This window comes from Vombatus ursinus, unplaced genomic scaffold, assembly GCF_900497805.2.
Source record: "Vombatus ursinus unplaced genomic scaffold, bare-nosed wombat genome assembly UNPS02009994.1, whole genome shotgun sequence".
Lineage (NCBI taxonomy): Eukaryota > Metazoa > Chordata > Mammalia > Diprotodontia > Vombatidae > Vombatus > Vombatus ursinus.
Genome location: NW_020949772.1, coordinates 7480741 through 7503273, shown reverse-complemented (window position 1 = coordinate 7503273; position 22533 = coordinate 7480741). Strand labels below are relative to the sequence as shown.

Below are 22533 nucleotides of genomic sequence, written 5' to 3'. Positions count from 1 at the left end.
TGCCCCTCCACTCATCACCAGCCTTCTCGGGGCAAGCGATGCCTGCCTGCTGCCCCTAGAGATGGACGTAAACATGCTAGCTCGTCCCCGGAACAGCCGGTGAAAACTCACATCCAGATAGACTTTAATGGCAGCTAGGCCGTGGGGCGGGGGGAGAGAGAAGGGGAAGGAGAAGGCACTTTAGGGGATGAGGACAAGAGGGAAACAGCGCAATGCCTCCCACCCCAGTCAGTCCTTTATGGCACACCTGCTGTGTGCCAGGCCCTGTGCTGGGCACTGGCCACATACAACCCCAGAGATGGAACACCCAGAGAGCCGCAAGAAAGAAACATTGGAAAGCAAGAGAGAGCGTGTTGAGATTCAGAGCTTCAGTGCCTCTGGTACGAGGGGCTGGGCGCTGTGGAGCTCTGGTTGCTGCTGTTTTAACCATGGGACAAGAGTCACTTAGGTGGTTGTTCGCCTCCCACCCCACTGATGACAAATCTGAAATGAGGGTAAAGCAGGTGAGAGGGATGATGAAAGCATTTCAGAGTAACTGGGGGGAGGACCAGTCGGAATTGGTGATGTGGAAGTAGTATCGATTTTTCCAAACTCCCTAGTTCATTACTTCCAGCAATTCAGACTAGGAAAGCGGCTCTATCAATTAACTCCTTAAATAAACAGATCCGAGTAATTTATATTATATCAGTATATATTACATGTAACGTATGTTATTTATTATATTTGTATTACAAAAGTGTGTGGTTTTGGAGTAGGAACGGGCCATTTCTATAGTACTCCTGGTCCTTTTTAGTTTTACATTTCCGATGTCCTGCTGAATCTTAGTGAAGCTCAGTAATGTCAGTATCTATGAGGGAAATATCTGCTGAGGTCACTTTAGGCCCACCTCGGGCTGTCATTATCCCATCCTCCGGGGCCCTCCTGGGTTTCATCTCTCTGGGAAGGTGCGATTTGACCTGAAGCAGTTTAATTTACACACCATTTTTCAGGAACCCCTCCATCCCATGGGCCAGGGTACACCTGTAACAGCCAAGTAGCAGAACAATGGAAAACATCATAGTCGGTCCTCACAGCCGGCCCTGCGGAGCTGGGGCTTTCCTTTCATGCTGCTGGCATAGAACAGCTCCTTGCTGCTTCTTTGTCCCAAGGCATTATATCCATCTCTCTTAGTCACCCCAGGGGAAAGTCAGAATCACAGACTACTTAAAAACCTTGCTTTTTGCACAAAGCTTTCTCCAAAGTGTTTGCTCTTTGGAACTGCACCGGCATACCGGGCCCGCTTTCTTTGAAGTAGTTGTTAGCGATGGTAGATGGCAGTGGGTGAGTTGTCCACGCGTGTCCCAGTGCCCTGGTGGGAAATTCAGACCCAAGGGACAGAACTTTGTACCTTTTAAAAGCATGGTGCCTCAAACCCACCAGAGATTCAGGATAACCAGTGTGTGTTTACATTTTGATCTTTGGAACAAAAATAGACAAACTTGTTTTTGTTTGTTTCTGTCTCTCCAGAAAGACGCTAATTGGGCCAACTTATGGGTCGCCCGTTAAGCAAGTCCTGATCCTCCCAGAGAAGTTCACAGATGACTCGCAGCAGCGATACTTGGCATTTATAAACAAAGACAAGGTGTGAGTCGTCCTAGACTTTCTGGGTGGGATGTGGTCGGTGGTATCAAGGAGACCCACAAGGACAAGGCTTGTTGTGGAATGATGGTGGAGGACAGACTTTGGGGGCAGAGGGCTGGCCTTCCAACCTGGCCATGCCCCTCACTTCCCCAGAGAATCCAGTGGTGGGGTGTCACTTTTCTTGGCCCCAGTTACGTCATCAGGAAAGTGAGGGGGTTGAGCTCAGTTTCTTTCTTGTTCTCAATCTGTGCTGCAGTCACTAGAGGCTAAGTTGTATGAACTTCTTCCCCATGCCCTGGCTGACCTTTTTTTGAAATAGTGCTTAGCAATGGCAGGTAGCATCAGCATGTGGGATGATCTGGTGGAAACTTCTAGGGCAGCAGTGTCTCTGCAGACTGTGAGAGGGCACCACCGAGGCCAAGGGCATTGGGGTGGGAGGGCAGGGGATTGACTTTGGGGTGTCTGTGCAGCAGGTGGGAAGGGGAAAAGGCCTGACACTCAGCAGGCTCTGGATGACCACTTTGGCTCTTGTGATAAGGGAGCTCACAGACCCATGTTACAGTGCCTGAATAGAGAGAAAACCAGCCCTGTTGATGTCTCTTACCAGGTTGGACTTCAGATCTTACCAGTTGATGGGAATCCCCACAAGACAGCTGCTATTATTTGCCACCCAGATGGGGTGTCCAACATGGCTCTTTCTTATGATGGCATCTACGTCTTCACTGCAGGAGGCGATGACCACACCGTGTTACAGTGGGAGATTAATTTAGGGTAAGTGATGACATCAGTGGACCCATCCTGCAGGTGAGCTAACCCGTATTCTACCTTCGAATGATTGTTAAACCTTAAAAGATTCTGGCAGGGGTCAAGAACCCAAGGGGAACTTGGGATAATTTTCTGACACTTGCCCCCTGCCCAGCTGTCTTGTCACCTGGAGACACGGTTTATCATGCCAGCTATCATTTGTCTCGTGGGCACAGGGCTTTACCCACATCCTCTTTGACCTTATGACGTAGCCTCGGATGGGTGGGTAGCATAGCTCCAACAGCCGCCGTCGGCTCCCCGCGGGTAACCGGCTTCTTTTTAGTGGCGCCCGTGGCATTTGTGCGGTCACAGAATTTCAGAGTTGGAAGGCACTTGAGTGGTCATCCAGTCCAACGCACACACCAAAGAAGCCAAATATAATAGAAAGTGAACGTTCAGTGGCCAAGCCAGGAGAGGATGTCCTCTTGTCCTTCACAGCACACATCTGCATGCACGCAGTCCAGATTTTTATCACTTTAACCAAAGTGCTCATTCTTTTAGAAGAGAGTTTTATTGATGTATCTCCATCTTGCCTGGGTTTCTCCCTGAATCTCTCACACACACCCCCGTTCCTGGAGACTGATCCCTTATAATCACTAATGTTTATACGCTGCTATAAGATTTGCAGAGCACTTTACATACTTTAACATATTTGATTCTCACAACAACTGAGTGAAGGAGGTGCTCTTATCCCCATTTTTACAGATGAGGAGTCTGAGGCACAGAGAGGTGAAGTGACTTGCCCAGGGTCCCACAACTAGGAAGTGTCTGAGGCAGGATTTGAACTCAGATCTTCCTGACTCCAAGTTATCCACTGCGCCACTTAGCTACCCCTGTAACAAAGAACTTTTTTTTTAAAGGAAAGAAAAACAAAAAAAAAAGAAGAAAAAAGAATCAGTAAAACCAATCATTGCCTCAAGAAAATCTGAAGTAATCTATAGTTCTGCACGCAAGGCCCTGGGCTATGCGGAAGAGCAGAGGGAGGTGTTTTCTCACATCTCTCTTTGGGGCCAAGCTTGTACTTGGTGATTTCAGACCATTCAGTTTTGGTTGTTTGCTTTTGTTGGTGTTTTTTTTTTGGTGAGGCAGTTGGGGTTAAGTGACTTGCCCAGGGTCACGCAGCTAGAAAGTATCAAGTGTCTGAGGCGGGATTTGATCCAGTTTTGGTTGTTTGGTGGCCGTTCTTTCAGTCTCATTGTTGTCGATACTGTATATGTTCTTTTCCTGGCTCTGCCGTGTTTTTCTGCATTGGCCGTGCTGGCCCTTTCTTACTGCACAATAATATTTCATTGCATTCGTGTTCCATAATCTTTAATCATTCCCCATCAAAGGACATCTGCTTTGTTTCTCATTTGTTACTGAAGAGGATGGGGGTTTTTGGGGTGCTTCTACATGCACAGAGGCACCTCAAGATGGCGGGAAAAAGGCCAGATCACGGCGCCGAATCTACCTGAATGAATTCAACTCAGATCTTCTTCCAGCCAGAGAAAAAGTGGGCATGGGGTCTCATCCTCTAGGGGCATGAGAAATTCCCAGCGCCTGAATGGGGGAAAGATGAGTCTTAAGTACAGAAAGATTGGGGAAGGGTCTAGGAGTGGCCAAGCAGCTTGGAGTGACGGGAGGAGGGGTCTAAGGAGATCTGGATGGGGGTGGTCAGCAAGCTGTGGGGAACGGAACTCCTGGGTCCTGGACCTTGTGGCACCTAGACTAGGATTAAGGGTAAGAAATGGCCAAAGGCCACAGGAAGGTGAAACAATGGGAAAGCCCAGTTTTGTTTGGAAAAGGGTCCAGGGGAGAATTTCCATGTCTGAGTGATTTCAACAGACAATGAGAATAGATAATTAAGGGAGCTGGAAAGGGGAAGTTTGCTTTTGAAGGGCTTTTAGAGGGAAATAAGGCAGTTTTTAAAACTTTAAGGGTTTCCTGGGACCAGTAAACAAAACTGAAGCCAGGTTCTTTTTAGGGGCTGGGAAGGAAAAATGTCAAAGAGAGATAAGTGAGTCTACAAGGAACCTAAAAGTTTTAAGGTTTTTCTGGGAATCGTAGGTAAACCTACCCCAAAGAGGTCCGCTGTAAATATTTCAGTATGTATGGAACCTTTATTTTTGTCAATGACTTCCACGGGGGAAGTGCCTCTCAAAGGGCAGGATCTTTTAGTTACTCTATTTGCATAATTCTACTAAATCGCTTTCCAGAGCTGTTGGACCGATTCATAGCTTCACCAACAATGCACTAGTGTGCCTGTCTTCCCACACACTTTCCAAGACTGACTGTTCCCACAGTTTGTTATCTTGGCCAGTTGGCCGGATGTGAGCTCAAATCTTACAGTTGTTTTCATTTGCATCTCTCTTCTCATTAGTTATTTGGAACACCCTTTATTCTAGTTATTAATAGCTTGCAATTTTTTTGGGAACTGTTTGCTCACATCCTTTGACCACCAAGTGTTAAATCTTTTATTCTAAGAAGTAAATTTAAAGAATTTAAGTTGACACACACAGAAAAACTGTGAAGAGAGGTGTGGTTGGCATGAGGGCAAGCTGCATACAGTAGGTTGTGAAGGACCAGTGGTGTGCAGGTCATCCTCAGAGAGACAGGACAAGGAGGCATTCCCGTCATGGGACAGGACTGAGGGATAACTGATGGACGCCCTGCATGCACCATCCGTGTCCATTTGTATTTGTGCAAAGCCAAGAGAGCTGGGGGAGAGCCCCTCCTGCCACGGAGCATTGAAGGGGGACGTGTCACAGGACTGTCCACGGATGCGTGGCAGTAGATGTCATTGGGGAGAGTGCCCACGATGATGAGGTCACAAATTCACCAGAGTATTAAGGAAAGGAGCCACTTCTCCCACGGCCTCCAAATCAGCTGGTTTTGTCCAGTCAATGGTCACAGGGAAAAAGAACCGAGTGAGTAGCAGGCGTCTCTGCCCCGACTTCCAGCCAGGCTTATCTTCTGCTCCCCTGTGTCAACCGGGCGCCTCTCCCCACCTGCTTTACGTCAGGGGACAGTAGAGAAAGCAAAGGCCTCCTTGTTTCCTAAGAAACTCTTGGTGGTCCTGCTCCAAACTCCCCCTACTGTGGGAGGTCAGAGCCCAGCCGCACTTTCTAAGGAGGATAGAAGGAAGAACAGTGAGCACAGTGCTTCGACCTGTGGTGTGACCTTGCAAGTATGTCCATTTAAACGTAGAGCCGGAACATAGAAGCTTCTGCCTGGAAGAGGCCTCTGCAGGACAGGGACCAGGCTGTGCCCCCGTGCTTCCCTGAGTGTGCCGAGCCACTCACTGTAGAGGGAAGGGAACGAGCATCGCTTAGGCACCTACTGTGCACTGGGCACCATGCTGAGCACCTTATAGATAGGATCTGATTCGGTCTCACTAATCAATAATGATTCGTGGTGGAGGAATGGATGGAGAGAAGCAATCTCAGGGAAAGAGCATGGGATTTGTAATCAGAAGAGCGAGATTCAGATCGCAACCCTAATCTTTTTCCTGTGTTCCCTCAGGGCCCCAGCCTCTTCACATGTAAAACGACTGCATTGGCCTAGACCCCAGGTTCTTCACCTGGGTTTTAAAGGCCTCTGCCAGCAGTGTCTCCACTTCACCTCCCATCCAGACCCCCGGAGGCTGGCTTTCAGCCTCATCATTCAGCTGAAACTACTCTCCCCAAAGTTACCCAAGGTGTCTTAATGGCCAGATCCAACAGCCTCTTCCCGTGCAGGCTTTGAGATTGTGGATCACCTTCTTCTCTCGGCTACTCTCTCCTCTCGAGGTTTTTGTGACACTGTTCTCTCCAGGTTCCCTGACTTCTTCTCAGCCTTTTTAAAATAGAGCTTTATCAGGGCAGCTAAATGGCACAATGGATAGAGTCTAGACCTTGGAGTCAGGAGGACCAGAGTTCAAATCTGGCCTCTGACACTTGACACTTATTAGCTGTGTGACCCTGGGCAAGTCACTTAACCACAGTTGCCTCACCATAAAGAAAAGCAAAAAAAAAAAAAATAGACCTTTATCCATGTCACAACCCACTCACCGTGTGAGGGTCACGCAAGGCTATGCATTGGGCCCTCTTCTCTTCCTCTGTATTATGTCCTTTGATGATCTCATCAGCTGCCGTGAATTCTGACGTAATCTCTATGGAGATGATTCTCCCACTGGTTATACAGCCCTAACCTCTCTCCTGACCTCTAGTCACACATCACCAACTGCTCATTTGATATCTTGAACTGGATATCCCATAAACATGTACAAGACAGAACTCATTATCTTAACCCCCAAGCCTTCTGTACTTCCTTATTGTCATAGGCACCACCATCTTCCCGGTTTCCCAAGCTTGAAACCTCAGTATCATCCACCTCTCCTCGCCCAGATTCATCCCATGTGTCCAATCGGTTGCTGAGTCTTAATGTTTCTACCTCTATCTCTCCCACACATCTCCTCCCCTTGGCTAGCATAGTCCCTATCATGGTGCAGGCCCCTTATCCCTTCAGCCAGGGGCTATGACAGTGACCTTCTTAGTGGTCTCTCCTTCCACTCGAACCCATCTTCCACTCATTGCCAAAGGTTTAGGTATGACCATGCGACTTCCTCTATTCAGTAAGTGGCTCCCTATTGCCTCCAAGATCCAATATAAAACCTTTCTGCTTGACTTTTAAAGCCCTTCCCAACCAGGCCCCTTGCTACCTTTTTCATCCTTCCTTTCTCATTCCCCAACACATACTCTACCATCCAACAACACTCATCTCCTTGCAGTTTTTTGCACACAGTACTGTGCAATAGCTTTTCACTGATTGTCCCCCAGGCTTGAAAAGTTCGCCTTCACACACCCTCCCTTCCTTCCAGACTGGCCTCAAATCCCATCTTCTTGAAGAGGCCTCTCCTGATCTTCCCACCTGCCGGTGCCTTCCCTCGGAGATTACTGCTCATTTATTTACATTGTAAATATCTCATATGTACATAGTTGTTTGCATGTTTACTCCCCAGTCCTGCTGTAAGCACCTTAAAAGCAGGGCCCTGTTTTTGCCTTTCTTTGAATCCTTAAAATAACCCTGTGTCTGTCACCTAGTGCTTAATAAATTCTGAATGATGATGTTGATATTTGGTAAATGTATTTTAATATAATGGGTTTCCTTTGCAATCCTATGTAGTTTATTATATGCATTTAAAAACATGACTCTGAGAAGGGGTCCATGAGTTTCACCAGAATGATTGCCAAAGGGGTTCAGGGAACAAAAAAAAGTTAAGAAACTCTGGCCTGGGTGATGCTTGAAGTCACTTCTGGCTGTAGGTGCTGTGATATGGTAGGGTGCTGTAATAGAGGAATCCTCTGAATAACAGCTGTTTTCCTTTCCCTAGAAATGTAGCTTCTTTAAAGTTGGACTTCTGGAGGCTCTAGTGAGAGAGCACAGTCCCCACCCCCCACCTCAATATCTGAGGGCGAGAGGGTCAAAGTTTGAAGAAGTAAAACCACTGATGCACATCTCTTCACGATGATCAGAGGGGATCCCAACAGGATAAAATTTTAGTTTAATTTGATTTGTGTGACAGAGGTCCTTTATTAATTAATTAGCACTTGGAAGTTAGCTTTGGTCTCTTAATATGTTCAACATTTGAGTAATAAAAAGGAAGCAAAAAACCCAAAACAATCAAACCCATCCTTCTAGATCCAAATCAACAGGCTATGAACTGAAGAGGAAGGGGAAAGAAAGAAACAACTGCCTATTTATATCCAGAAAGCACAAGGATAGCAGTGGGGCCAGCCAGCAACTTATAGGTGACAAAACCCAAGAAAAGAACCCAAAATCAAGCCCCTCTGAGCTTAAATGTACAAAGGGTGGGTAGCAATCAAGAGGAACCCATGTGGAGACTGGAGTCTGACCTGGTACAGACTCCTGGAGACTCAGTGGAGTGGGACCCGTGACCGGAGCACCACTCTGCGAGGGTGAAGCAGCTGAAAGGTACAGAATAGGGAAAGGCAGGACAGGGAGGAGCACCGGATGTGGGGACACGCAGGATCTGAGGGGAGAAAGGACAGAAAGCATTTTGGTGGTGATCAGGAGAAGCATAAACAGAGGCAACCAAACCCCCAGGAGAAAAAGAGGAAATAGAGGCGTTGGATAAAGTCAGTCAGCAACCAGTGGTCATTTATTAAGAGCATACTGTGTGGCAGCACTGTGGATATAAAGAAAGACAGAAAACACTCTTTGTTCTCAAGGAGCATGCATTTGGATGGGGGAGACAACACGTGAATAGGTGCGTAGATAACTGCAGAGTAGATAAAGGCAATCTGGAAAGGGAGGCGTCAGCAGCTAGAGGGATCAGCAAAGGCCTCCCATAGAAGATGGGATTTGGGCTGAGCCTTGAAGGAAACCAGGGAAACAGAGGCAGAGATGAAGAGGGAGGGCATTCCAGGCATGGGGGGCACATAGTGCGAAGGTGTGGAGGCTGGAGAGAAACTGTGCTGTTAGAGGAACTACCAGGAGGTCAGTGTAGCTGGACCATGCAATGCATGGATAAGGTTTAAGCACACTGGACCGGAAAGGAGTTTGAAACACCAGAGAACATCAGATATAATCCTGGAAGCCATCGGGAACCACTCGAGCTCATTGAGTTGGGGCCATGGTCAGACCTGCACTTTAGAAAAATAATTGTGACAGCACAAGTGAAGGCTGGATTGGAGTGGGGAGGGAATGGAGGCAGGGAGATCAATTAGATCATCACACAGGCCTGCGCTCGGGTGGTGGTTGTGGAGAGGCGTTGGGAAGGCAGAAACAACAAGATTTGTCAACAGATTGGATGTGAGGGGTGAGTAAGAATGAGGAGTCAAGGATGACACCAAGGTTATGGGTCTGGGAGGATGGTAGTGACCTTAAGTTTAGAGAGGGGAGGGGTTGGGAAGAAACATCACGAGTTCTGTTTTGGATGCATCGAATTCACTAGCATGAGGGAGGCTGGGCAAAGTCTTCTTGCAGAAAGTAAGATTTTAGCTGAAACTTGAAGGAAGCCAGGGAAGCCAGGAGGTGGAGATGAAGAAGGAGAGCCTTCCAGACAGGGCTGGGGGCTGGGGTGAGGGTGGGGGGTACAGCCAGAGAAAACACCTGGAGTCCAGGAACCAAGTGTCCAGTGTGAGGTACAGTAAGAAGGCCGGTGGCTCTGGATCAGAGTACAGAGAAGGTGTAAGGAACAAAAGACTTGGAAATCTAGGAAGGGGCTAGGTTATAGAGGGCTTGGAAGCCAGACAGGATTGTTTGGGAGCCATTGGAGGGATTGAATAGGGGGATGACATGGTCAGACTTGTGCTTTAGGAAGATCGATGTGACAGCTGAGGTGATGAAGTCCTGGACCAAGGTGGTGGCAGTGTCAGAGAAGAGGGCATGAAAGAGAGGTGTTGTGAAGGTAGATTCTTTATGGGGGATGAGAGAGAAAGAAGAGGTGAGACTGAGTGACTGAGAGGACGGTGGGATCCTTTCAGGAATGGGGAGTTCTCTGTCAGGAAGATAACGAGTGCAGTTTTGAAAAATATTGAGCTTACGATTTCTACAAGATGATACGGTTTTAAGTGCCCAATAGGCAGTTGGAGATGTGAGAGGAGGTCAGGAGAGAAGGTCAGGTTTAAATAGACCTGAGCATCATTTGCATTGAGATAGTAGCTGAAACCATGGGAGCTGATGAGATCGCCGAGTGAAATAGTATAGAGGGAGAAGAGCAGAGGGCAGAGTCTTGGGGGAATACCCACAACTAACAGGCATGACCTGAGTGAGTAATCCAGCAAAGGAGACTTGAGAATGACCTTTGGACTGGAAAAGACAGAACGAAAATGGAAACCCAAGAAAGCTAGGGAGATTTTAAGAGAGGATTCAGTTACCCTTAATGACTTCAAATCACTATACCCTAACGTACTATAGCCCAGATTGCTGGAAGACCTGGTCCATATGGTGGCCAAGAGACAATTTCAGTGATGTTTGAAAGATTGTAGAGACAAGGAGAGAGGTGCCATAGCACTGCGAAAGGGCAAATGTGTGCTAAGTTTCCAAAAAGGGAAAAAGTTGGAATCTTCAAATTATAGATTAGTGATTTTAATATGAATTCCTGGCAAAATTCTAGAATGTTTCATTAAAGGGATGTTCAGTAAACCTCTGGAAAAAGAAACAATCTCAAAGTGCCAGCAGGGTTTTGTCAAGAAAAGGTCCTGCCAGAATGACTTGATTTTCTTTTTAGACAGGGTTACTAGACAAGCAGATCCAAGAACAGTGTAATGACAGTTCACCTAGATTGTTTTAAGGATCCCACCGTCCTCTTAGTCACTCAGTCTCACCTCTTCTTTCTCTCTCATCCCCCATAAAGAATCTACCTTCACAACACCTCTCTTTCATGCCCTCTTCTCTGACACTGCCACCACCTTGGTCCAGGACTTCATCACCTCAGCTGTCTCATCGATCTTCCTAAAGCACAAGTCTGACCATGTCATCCCCCTATTCAATCCCTCCAATGGCTCCCAAACAATTCTGTTTGGCTTCCAATTTTTAATTTGTTTTTAGTTTTCAGCATTCACTTTTATTAGACTTTGAATTCCAGATTTTTCCACCTCACTCCCTTCTCTCTCCCCTCCCCAAGATGACAAGCAATCTGATATAGGCTATACGTGTACAGTCATGTTAAACCTATTTCCACATTAGTCATGTTGTGAAAGAAGAATCAGAACAAAAGGAAAAAACCATGAGAAAGAAAAAACAACAAAAAAGAGAAAATAATATGCTCTCGTCTGCGTTCAGACTCCATCGTTCTTCCTATGGATATGGATAGCATTTTCCATCATGAATCTTTTGGAATTATCTTAGATCCTTGCATTGCCGAGAAGAATCCATCGAAGTTAGTCATCACACAGTGTTGCTGTTACTGTGTACAATGTTCTCCTGGTTCTGCTCACTTCACTTATCGTCAGTTCGTGTAAGTCTTTCCAGGTTTTTCTGAAATCTGTCTGCTCATCATTTCTTATGGAACAATTGTATTCCATTACATACATATCCCACAACTTGTTCAGCCATTCCCCAAAGGATGGGCATCCCCTCAGTTTCCAATTCTTTGCCACCACAAAAAGAACTGCTATAAATACTTTTGTACATGTGGGTCCTTTTCCCTTTTTTATGATCTCTTTGGGATACAGACCTAGTAGTGGTATTGCCGGATCAGAGGGTATGCACAGTTTTGTAGCCCTTTGGGCATAGTTTCAAATTGCTCTCCAGAATGATTGGATCAGTTGACAACTCTACCAACAATGTATTAGTGTTCCAATTTTCCCACATCTTCTCCAACATTTATCATTTTCTTGCTTTGTCATGTTAGCCAGTCTGATGTCACCTGAAGGCTATAGTACATTAGGGTATAGTGATTTGAACTCATTAAGGGTAACTGAATCCTCTCTCTTTTGTAATGCATTTAATAAGGTCTCTTATGTTCTTCTTGTGACTGAGATAGAGAAATATGGACTATAATAGAATACATTTCGGTGGATACAGGAGTCTGGTTGAAGGGCCAGACCCATCATAGCCATGAATGGTCTCCAGTAGAGACCCCCTATATGCTATTTATATCAGTGATCTAGATGAAGGAATTATCAGACTTGCATATGACACAGATTTGGGAAAGATAGCTAACATGTTGTATGACAGAGTTAGGATCCCAAAAGATCTTGACAGACTAGAGAATTGGGTCAAATTTATCAGATGAAATTGAATAGGGCTAAATGTAATGTCTCATACTTAAGTTGTTTTTTTTTTTAAAAGAGCTTCAGATACAAAATGTAGGAGTCAAAATAAAATGCATTCAATATCTGAAATAAGCTACCCAGACACACATAAGACTTGTAGAAATACAGCTACAAAATAATTTTATATGAAGAAAAATTTTATTTATAAAAATCTATAATACATATATGTTTATATATATAATATTAAATATACCAATATGTTATATATATACATATGTAGATATATTATATATTGATAGATTAAAAAATAACTGGAAAGTTGGGCTTTGCCAATTTAGCAAAAAGTAATGACAGTATCTGAGTTGTACTGCAGATTTAGCGCTAAACACCAATCAAATTACGAAAGGAATAAAATGAGTCAAAATAATGGCAGAACTCATTTGGAAGACTGAAGGGTCAAGAACATCAAGAGACATAATGAAAAAGAAGTAGGAGTGGTAAATATAAAGAATTTAGAGAAATGTATGAAGATATATGAAGTCTGTTACTAGGCCTGATGCATTTCATAGTATTACTAGGACTCCATCTATTCCTTATCATTGAGGATTCACAGAGTTTGAGGAGTGCAAATGGTCTTAGACCATCTGCTCTGACCCACACCTGGAAGGAATTTCTGCTAGAACATTACCAGACACATAGCCATCCGGCCTCTCTTGAAGATCTGCAAGGAGGGGGACCTACCATGTCCCAAGGCAGCCTATTCCAATTTTGGACAGCTATGATGGTTAGGAAGGTCTTCATGAGATCCAGCCTGAACTGGCTGGTTCTGTCCTCTCGGACCGAACAGAACATGTCTCCTTCCTCCTCCACACAACAGCCCTTCAAATACTTGAAGATAGTTACCATGCTCCCTTAGCGTCTTCACTTATTCAACTGATCCTCATTCGACATGGCCTCGTGTGAACTACAAGTCTTTGGCTTCTCTCATTCTATACTCAAAAAACTTTCCAAGCATTTTTGTCGTCTTCACCTCTGCCCACCTTTGCATTGAAATCATCATATATCAGAGTCTGTGCTGATTGTTGAGTCCTTCCTAGAATTTCTTTACTTCTTCTTCCTTTACAACAGATGGTGGCACATAAACTGTAATTATTTTCATGGTGGCCTGGTTATGTGGTTGCAAAATCTCATCTTGAGCATTGCAATATGAAATGATCAAATGTCTGATTTAATAATGTATCTCATTGCCTTTGGATGCATGACAGAAACCAATTTCCTCAACTCCTTTATTTGCTTCTCCAAGGAAAATCTATGAGCCGACTTTCCATTTAACCACAACTTGTATATACCTTCCAGTTTCATTATAGCAAGAATGTCAAGGTTGGTACAGTTTAGTTCTTCAGTGTCCACTATTAGTCTTCGGACAAGGTTCTCGTATTTTATGCACCAGCAGCTAAGTTAATATTTATAGGTGGTCTGAAAGCTTTGTGATTATTAATACCCTCTGCCTCATCTTCTACTACTCACCCGCCATCACTGCAGAGGTGAAAGGGAACCTCACAAGACTGAGGACTAGTAATTACCAGCTGGCCAGCCTACTGGCAATGATTCTCCCTATCATTGGCTAGGGTGGTCCTTGGAAAGCAGATGTCATCTTTTTCTGGGCCCATACTCAAAGCTATTCCAATCAATCAATCAATCAATAAACATTTATTAAGTACCTTCTATGTGCCAGGCACTCTGCTAAGAATTGGGGATACAAAAAGAGGCAAAAGACATTCTCTGCCTTCAAGGAGCTCACAATCTAATAGGAGAGATAACATGCAAGCAAAAACATACAACCAAGCTATATACAGATAAATAGGAAGTAATTAACAAAGAGAAGGCACTAGAATTAAGAGAAATTGGAAAAGGTGTCCTGTAAAAGGTGGGAGTTTAGGGGCAGCTAGGTGGCACAGTGGATAGAGTACTGGCCCTGGAGTCAGGAGAACCTGAGTTCAAATCCGACTTCAGACTAAACACTCGACACTAGCTTGTGTGACCCTGGGCAAGTCACTTAACCCCAATTGCCTAAAACAAAACAAAACAAAAAAAAAGGTGGGAGTTTACTTAGGATTTAAAGGAAGCCAGAGAAGTCAGTAGGTGGAGTTGAGGAGGGAGAGTGTTCCAGGCATGATGGACAGCCAGAGAAAATGCCTATTGAAGTATGCTAGAATGTACAGGAGACTATACTTAAATGACAGCTTTTGAGAAGCCAGGAACGCTTCCATGCCACAATGAGCCATTGGAGCAGGGCTTTGTGGAAAGGATGTGTAAGATGATGAAGATGTTCAAGAACTCACAAGGGTTCGGGTGCAAAACAGTTAATTTCACAGTGTTTTCCAAGATCTTTCACTAAAGTGCTACTCCAGTGAATCCTTATGGTGACCCTTGTTTCCAGTAGGGGCCTAGCAGTTGAGTTTTTTAACATAGATCCAGCTACGGATAATGTGTCTGTAGTGAAGACAGTAAGACTAATATGAGTTTGGAGAAATTCATCACGTTTGTTTGGTCATAGGGTGATAATTTTTTTGGCCACAGTGACTCTTGAAGATAATCTACCTGGAGCAGCTAGGTGGTACAGTGGATAGAGCACTGGTCCTAGATTCAGGAGGACCTGAGTTCAAATCTGGCCTCTGACACATAATACTTACTAGCTGTGTGACCCTGGACAAGTCACTTAACTCGATTGCCTAGCCCAAAAAAAAAAAAAGTAGAAAAGAATCTACCTAATTTCTGGGTTACATAAGTAACCTTATTACATAAGTAATAATATGGCAAACTGGACATTTTCTCCAATCCCCACAAATTCTCAGACCTCTCCAAAACAGAAATTATGCACCAAAGATAACACAACTTCAGCTGTTTCCATGACCTAGGATACCCAGAATCCAAAAGAAGGTTAAAAAACACACAACCCAGCTCCAAAACCCAGGGCCTGAAGTTCACTGACCTTGAGCTCACTGAGCATTCTTCTCCCACCTCCTATGCTACCAGCATTGAGGCTACACTAACAGTCCTAAGGACACAACAAAAGTTTACATCAGAACCCACCCCTGCAGCCCCTTACCTGCTCCCTAGTGCTGTAGAGAACCTTGCTCCAGGCTGTGGAAGTTTGCTTAGGCCTTGACAGCCAGCTTGGGGACAGCTCTTCAAGAGCAGAAGCCTGCTAGGGGCTGCAGAAGACACCAACCACAATGCAAAGCTCTGAACTGCTGGTAGCAGGCCAGAGAACTACAGAACAGAGGGAATGGGACAGGACACCATGGAAGTAGGCGGCTGTGCAACACTCCATGAAGCTTGAGGGAAAGAGCCCAGCATCCAGCTGGGGCTAATTCTAACCCCCAAAAGTCAGTTGAAGAGGAGACATAGACTGGTGAACCATGAATTACCCAGTGTGGGTGAAGGCTGAGATGCTTTGAGATCCAACGCCTAAGGAAACCACAGTCAGAGGGGAGGGAGTCAGTAAGTGAATGATAAAGAAAATAAGGTTGGGGGAGGAGGAGGGGGAGAGAAGAAGATCAAACGTACCAAAGATTTTAGGAATAAGAAATTGTGAAGACCTTGAACACAAACAAATAAAACAACAGGAAAAACAGTGATAACAGAAGGAAATAAGGCCTCTGAATCTAGTAAATGAGTTCATGCATCTATGAATAAATACTGCAGAATGAAGGAAAATGATCCACACTTGAAGAGACAAAGGACCCTGTGGAATTTGAGGAGAACGTGGAACTGCAACATGTTATCCCTGAGTGATTTAAAAGAGAAATGAGAGCTATGAGCACAGAATTTCTGTCCTGCACAGCAGAAACAATGAGCGGAATAGAAAGACTTGAATCTGCAACGGCAAGCCTCACCAAAGAAACAAACAAGAGAACAGCAGATTGGGAATCACACAGACATGAAGGACTATCCAGAGGAAGAAGAGCAAAAAAACAAGAACATTAAAAGAAAATGTGTTTACTGTGCAAGCAGAACCTGGGCATCTTGAAGACAGGATGCGTAGAGACAACCTCAGAATCATAGGTCTCCCAGAAGAACATGACAGGACAAAAAACAGAACAAAACAAAAACACCCTTAGAGCCGTGGTAAAGAGCATAACAGAACTGCCCAGAACTTCCCAACATAGAAAATGAAATTCCAGTGGAAAGAATTCACAGATTGCCTCCAGAAAAAAAAAAAAATCCAAGGCTGTAAACTCCAAAATACCTAGTGGTTAAATTTAACAATTTAATTCAGAAACAACAAGTTCTGAAAACCATCAGGACAAAAACCTTCTAATACGAAGGAAAAGGCATTTGAATAATGCAAGGCTATTCTGTACCCACTAGAAGAAGGAGGAGGGAGGGAATGGAATAATATGTTCCTAAGAGCATTTTAGCACAGAATACAGTCCAGGGTGACCTAGCCTGCAAATCTGGGCTTAACCACGCGGACAGAAGATGTGGATGTTCAGTAATACAGAAGAGTTCAATACATTTTTAGAAAGAAAACTAGGACTGAAGAGATTATTTGTTTCTCAGACACCCCAAACAACAAGAAGGTAGGAGGAGTGAATAAATGCAGACAGTAATAAGCAACAGAGTGACAAGAGAAAGACCAGTAAGAGACTTCTTTCTAAATGTCCACAAGGAGACAGAGGTGAAGGTGGAAATCTGGTAGAGGTGAGAGTGAAGAGGCAGATGGGGCATTGTGGGAGGAACCTGGCAACACTCTGCCTGCAGGAAAATGCTTCCTTTGTGGGACTGCAGCACAGCATGGGAGGGTATGTGAAAGGGAGGGGAGGGGAGCAGGGGATGGAGAGGAGGGAGTGATGCACCACAGTCAAATCGAGGGCTCTCAGTGAGGAGCAGGTGACCTCCGTGGTCTCAGAAAGAAAAGAGCCTCCGGAGGAGTGGGTGAGAAGGGAGAAAAGATTGTGGGGGGGGGGCTCCACTGATGCATGGTCTTATGGATGAAGTGAGATGTGGACCTTGTACTGGATTAGGTGGTGCCATCTAAAAAAAAGATTGACGTAAAGTGACTGAAGAAACATAATACTGTGTTTACAGCAGAAGGTGGGGATGAGAGCTTGGGGAAAAAAATGATTTTAGGGACAGATGGAGGAAAATATAAACCTAACTCTTATAAACCTTTAGATGTGAATGGATTAAACTATCCAACAAAATGAAAAAGAGTGACAGATTGGATAAGAAAACAAAACTCTGCAATCTGTTGCTTACAAGAAATATTTTAGAAAACAGAGAAGTACAAAAAATAAAACAGTGGATGGGAAAAAATTTACTATGCATCAAATGAATTTTAAAAAGCAGGAGTTGCTGTCGTGATATCAGATAAAATAAAAAAGTCATTCAAAAAATAAAAAAGACACAAAAAAAAATAAAAAGGATAAACAAGGAAACTATTGTGCTGAAAGGAAGGTGGCAGATGAAAGATGAAATGACTAAGGAAGCAAAAGTTCAAGCTTCCTTATTCATTTCATCTTTCATCCACCACAGGAACCATAGACAACAAACCAATATCAGTAATAAACTTAAATGCTCCAATTTCATAAAGCCAATATCTGAAGACAATGACAGTGACACAGTATTGACAGAAGACTTCAGTTGTGCATAAGTCTAACAGAAAGATAAAAGGGAAAATAAGAAATTGAAAGTAAATAGAGAAAAAAAAACTAGAAAAGTAGAATTAAAAGATTTATGGCATGTCCTAAGTGGGACAGCAAAAAAATCAATAAATTTATCTGCACCATGTGCACCAAAAATTGACCATATACTAGGGCTCAGAGAAAATTGCAAACAAATATAAAAAGCCAAAAATAGTCAATACATCCTTTAAAGACCGTAATGCAATAAAAATAGAAATTGGTTTAGGGACCACAAGCAAAAGATACAGACCCCAATGGAGATTTAACAATTAAATCTTAATGAATGGGACAACAAATCATGGAAACAGTAACTATGTAAAAGAAAATTATAATAATGAAACAACATACTGAAATTTCTAAGATGCAGATAAAGCAGTCCACAGGAGGAAATTAATCCTTGCAATCATATATTAAAATAGAAAAACATATGCTTTTAAAATTTTGGGCTCCAAAATTCTCTTCCTCTCTTCCCTTTCCCACCCCTTGAGAAGGCAAGCAATATGATATCAATTATAATTGTGAAATCATGTGAACCATATTTTCATATTAGCCATGTTACAAAAGAAAATGCATGAAAAATCCCAGAAAAATAAAGAAAGTAAAAAAGTTAGGTCTCCATCTGCACTCAGAGTCCATCCGTTCTCTCTCTGGAGATGGATAACATTTTTCATCATGAGTCCTTTGGAATTGTCTTGGATCGTTGTCTTGATCAGAGTAACTAAGTCTTTTTTTTTTTCCTTTTTAGGCAGTTGGGGTTAAGTGACTTGTTCAAGGTCACACAGCTAGTAAGTGTCAAGTGTTTGATCTGAGGCCAGGTTTGAACTCAGGTCCTCCTGACTTCAGGGCCAGTGCTCTTTCCACTGTATCATCTAGCTGTTCCTAGTAACTAAGTCTTTCACAGCTGATCATCCTCACAATGTTGCTGTTGTGTGTACAACATTCTCCTGGTTCTTCTCACTTCACTTTGCATCAGTTCATACAAGTCTTCTGAGGTTTTTCTGAAACCATCCTGCTCGTCATTCCTTAAAGAACCGTAGATTCCATCATAAATGCTATCTGTTGTTTAGCCATTTCCCAACTGATGGACATCCCCTCAGTTTCCCCCCAGAAAAAGAGCTGCTATAAATATTTTTGTACATGTGAGTCCTTTTCCTTTTTCTTTGTCTCTTTGGGATAGAGACCTAGCAGTAGTATTGCTCAATCAAAGGGTATGCAGTTTTATAGCCCTTTGGGCATAGTTCCCAATTATTTTCCAGAATGGTGGGACCAGTTCACAATTCTACCAATAGTGAAATTATTAATGTACCAATAGTACATTAGTGTACTTATTTCCCTATATCCCTTCTAGCATTTGTCGTTTATCTTTTCTATCGTGTTAGCCAATCTGATGTGTAGGAGGTGGTATTTCAGAGTTGTTTTGATATACATTTCTCCACTTATTAGTTATTTAGAGCATTTTTTTCATGTGACTATTGGTAGTTTTGGTTTCTTCTTCTGAAAACTGCCTGTTCATATCCTTTGATTATTAATTGGGGAATGGCTCTTATTTTTATAAATTTGCCTTAGTTCTCTCTGTATTTGAGAAATGAGACCTTTATCAAAGAAACTTCTCATAAAATTGTTTTTCTCTATTTTCTTGCTTTCCTTCTATTTCTGGCTGCATTGATTTTGTTTCTGCAAAACTTTTTAATTTAATGTAATAAAAATTATTCATCTTACCTCCCATGATCCCTCTATATCAATCTGACAGGTAGTTTTTTCCATGACCCCCTAATTTGCTTGTGATATCACCTTTTATGTCTAATTCACATGCCTGTTTTTTGCTTCTCTTGGTATACAGTGTGAGATGCTGGTTTATACCTAATTTCTGCCAGACTGCTTTCCAGTTTTTGTCAAATAGCGAATTCTTGCCCCAGTAGCTGGGATCTTTGGGTTTATCAAACACGAGGTTACTGTGGTCATTTGGTTTTATATATTGTGTACCTAATCAATTCCATTCATCAACCAGTCTATTTCTTATCCAGTACCAGATTGATTTGATGATTACTGCTTTGTAGTATATTTGAGATATAGTACTAGGCTGCCTTCCTTTGCTTTTTTTCATCAATTTCCTTGATATTCTTGACCTTTAATTCTTCCATGTAAATTTTGTTATTATTTTTTTTGACTCTGTAAAATAACTCTTTGGTAGTTTGATGGGTATGGCACTGAATGAATTAATTTAGGTAGAATTGTCATTTTTATTATATTGGCCTACCCCAAGAGCAAATAATGTTTCTCCATTTGTTTAGATCTGTATTTGTGTGAAAAGTGTTTTGTAATTGTGCTTATAAAGTTCTTGTGTGTGTCTTGGCAGGTAGATTTATATCCTGCAGCTTTGCTAAAATTGTTAGTTGTTTCACAGTTTTTTTAGTTGACTCTCTGGGATTCTCTAAGTGACCCATCATATCACCTGCAAGAAGTGATAGTTCTGTTTCCTTGTTACCTATGTTCATTCCTTCTATTTCTTTTTCTATTCTTGTTATACCTCACATTTCTAGTACAATATTGAATAATAATAGTGATAATGGGCATCTTGCTTCTTCCCTAATCTTAATGCAAAGGTTTCTAGATAACTGCATTTCAGTATAATTGGTTTCCTTCGTAATCCTATGTATTTTGTTTTATGCACTTAAAAACATAATTCAGAGAAAGGAGCCATAGGCTTCATCAGACAGCCAAAGGGGTCCAGGACAAAACAAAGGGTAAGAAACTTCAATTTCCTCTTCAACGTGGACTCCCATAGATCTACATGTCAGTGACAAACACCTTTGGCAAGCACATATCTCCCCGTTTCATACCTCACTTGATGTCAGTGACCAGAAGATTGCTGAACAAAATTATTTCAGTTGTTAGGCCTTTCAGTAATCATATGCCACATGAATGGCAAAACCTGATTGGAGGTGAGCCTTTAAGACATCACTTTATTCTACTGAATCTAGTGCTTTTTTATAGTCAATAAACAATAAGCCAGAGGGAGCTTGTATTCCCTACTATCTTTCAGCTAATAGTAGGATAGTAAAGATGTGATTTGATCGACGGAATTTTGCTGTGAAGTATCATTTGTGAAAGCCTGCCTGTTTCCTGCAAATGCTCTTATCAAAGACATCTCAGTGTGTGTATGTGATCATATCGTGGTATTTCCTATGGGCTGGTGATAGCTATTGGTATTCCCTAGGTCCCCTTTTGTTGGTAGTAATAAGACCCAGGCTTTTCCCATGCCTTTGGCGTCTCCTCTTCCTTCACTGCCCTTGAGATCAGTCACTCATCACACTCAGAAGGGCACTACCTCCAGCGCAGATTTCCTCTGCAAATACGTGGTCATGTCCAGGTGCTTTTCCCTTTCTTGTTTTCTCTTGTGCCATTTCCATTTCCTCTATAAATACATCTGAGATCATGATGTTGGTGTCTAAATGTGGTAGTCCAACTGATTTGTTGTCATTGTTTGTCCTTCATTCTTGAAGAGGACCATGACATCGGGAAGGTGATGTCATGACTTGCAGGTGAATTGGATTTAAGTGAGGCAGGGCTATGCAAAGTCACCAGCCTCACTCTCTCCTCTGGAGCCATCTGGGTTCAGTGGCAAGATACAGATCAGGATGACTGGAGATGGCCCTGGATGCAGTGAGGAGCTATGGTCTTTCCCAGGTCTCAGTTTGTCTGAGGCAATGCCCAGATACATATGAGACCATGATGTTAGTGTCTAAATGTGAGGGACTGTCTGATGTTGGCAGCTACCAGGTTGGGTGCTATGGCAAGGGTAAGGTGAGATCTGGGTATTTTGGAAGTCGAGGCAGGGACTGTGGTAGGCAGAGTCGTGTGTACTGGGATGGGCTGGATACGGAGAAGCCCTGAGGCAATTGGGCAGTGCTATGAGATAAGCTGGGTGCAAGGAAGTAGCCGAGCCTGAGCTCCTGAGGCAAGGGGCGGTGCCACGTGGGAGTGGGATGGCAGAGGACTGAGTTCCCTCTGCTTAGTCCCCTCCCTATATGCAACGTCATCCCCAGATGCCTCTTGTGACCTTCCTGACCTCCGGGTCCCTTTGTGCAGCACTGACCCAGTCCCCTCCTGAGTCTGACTTCCTAGGTCACGTACTCTTGTCTATGCGTCAATCCCAGATGCCTCCTTCCTGTATCCAATCCTAGCCTCCTACGTCACTCCCTCCCCCTTGGTGTGCTAAACTCAGACAGCCCCTTCCGGTATCTGACCCTACAATCATTGGCTAGTAGCGGGCTGGGGAGGAGGGGCGAAGTAGGTACTTAGGAACAAGCGTGGTCAGATCACATACGTGCGCTCTCCCCTGGCTCCTGCCCTGTTGCTCTGGCCTTGCTGTTTGGGCTTGCTATGATGGTTTGCTGTGTTGGCCTCTGAATAAAGCTCTGGTGTTGGTGCCTCCCGATGGCTTGTCTCTGTGTGGTGATCCGGCTGAGGACCGAAGACCCAGGAGTGGGTAAGACTCTGGCGGTGCACTTCTTTTAAGAGAAGTGGGTACTGGCGCACGACTGGCAGAAGGTCGGCGTGCGGCCCGTATATCTAAATGTGGTAGCCCAACTACAGGGTCCTTCCATTAGTACATCTCACTTGGAGAGACAGTGAAAATGGACAATGAATTTGGCCCAGAGTTGAACTGGAAAAGGAGAGCAGGCTAGATTGCTTTTGGGAAATTGCAGAATTCTTTG

At 43.7% G+C, this 22533-nt stretch overlaps 1 protein-coding gene across 1 annotated transcript in view; it reads left to right on the top strand.

Moving 5' to 3' along the window:
• WDR66 (WD repeat domain 66) overlaps positions 1-22533 on the top strand; it is an 83501-nt gene that overhangs the window by 38764 nt on the left and 22204 nt on the right. The window contains exons 16-17 of the mRNA XM_027853455.1: positions 1507-1621; positions 2228-2391. Of these exons, the coding sequence (XP_027709256.1) occupies positions 1507-1621; positions 2228-2391 (279 nt within the window). The remainder of the gene's footprint in view (positions 1-1506; positions 1622-2227; positions 2392-22533) is intronic.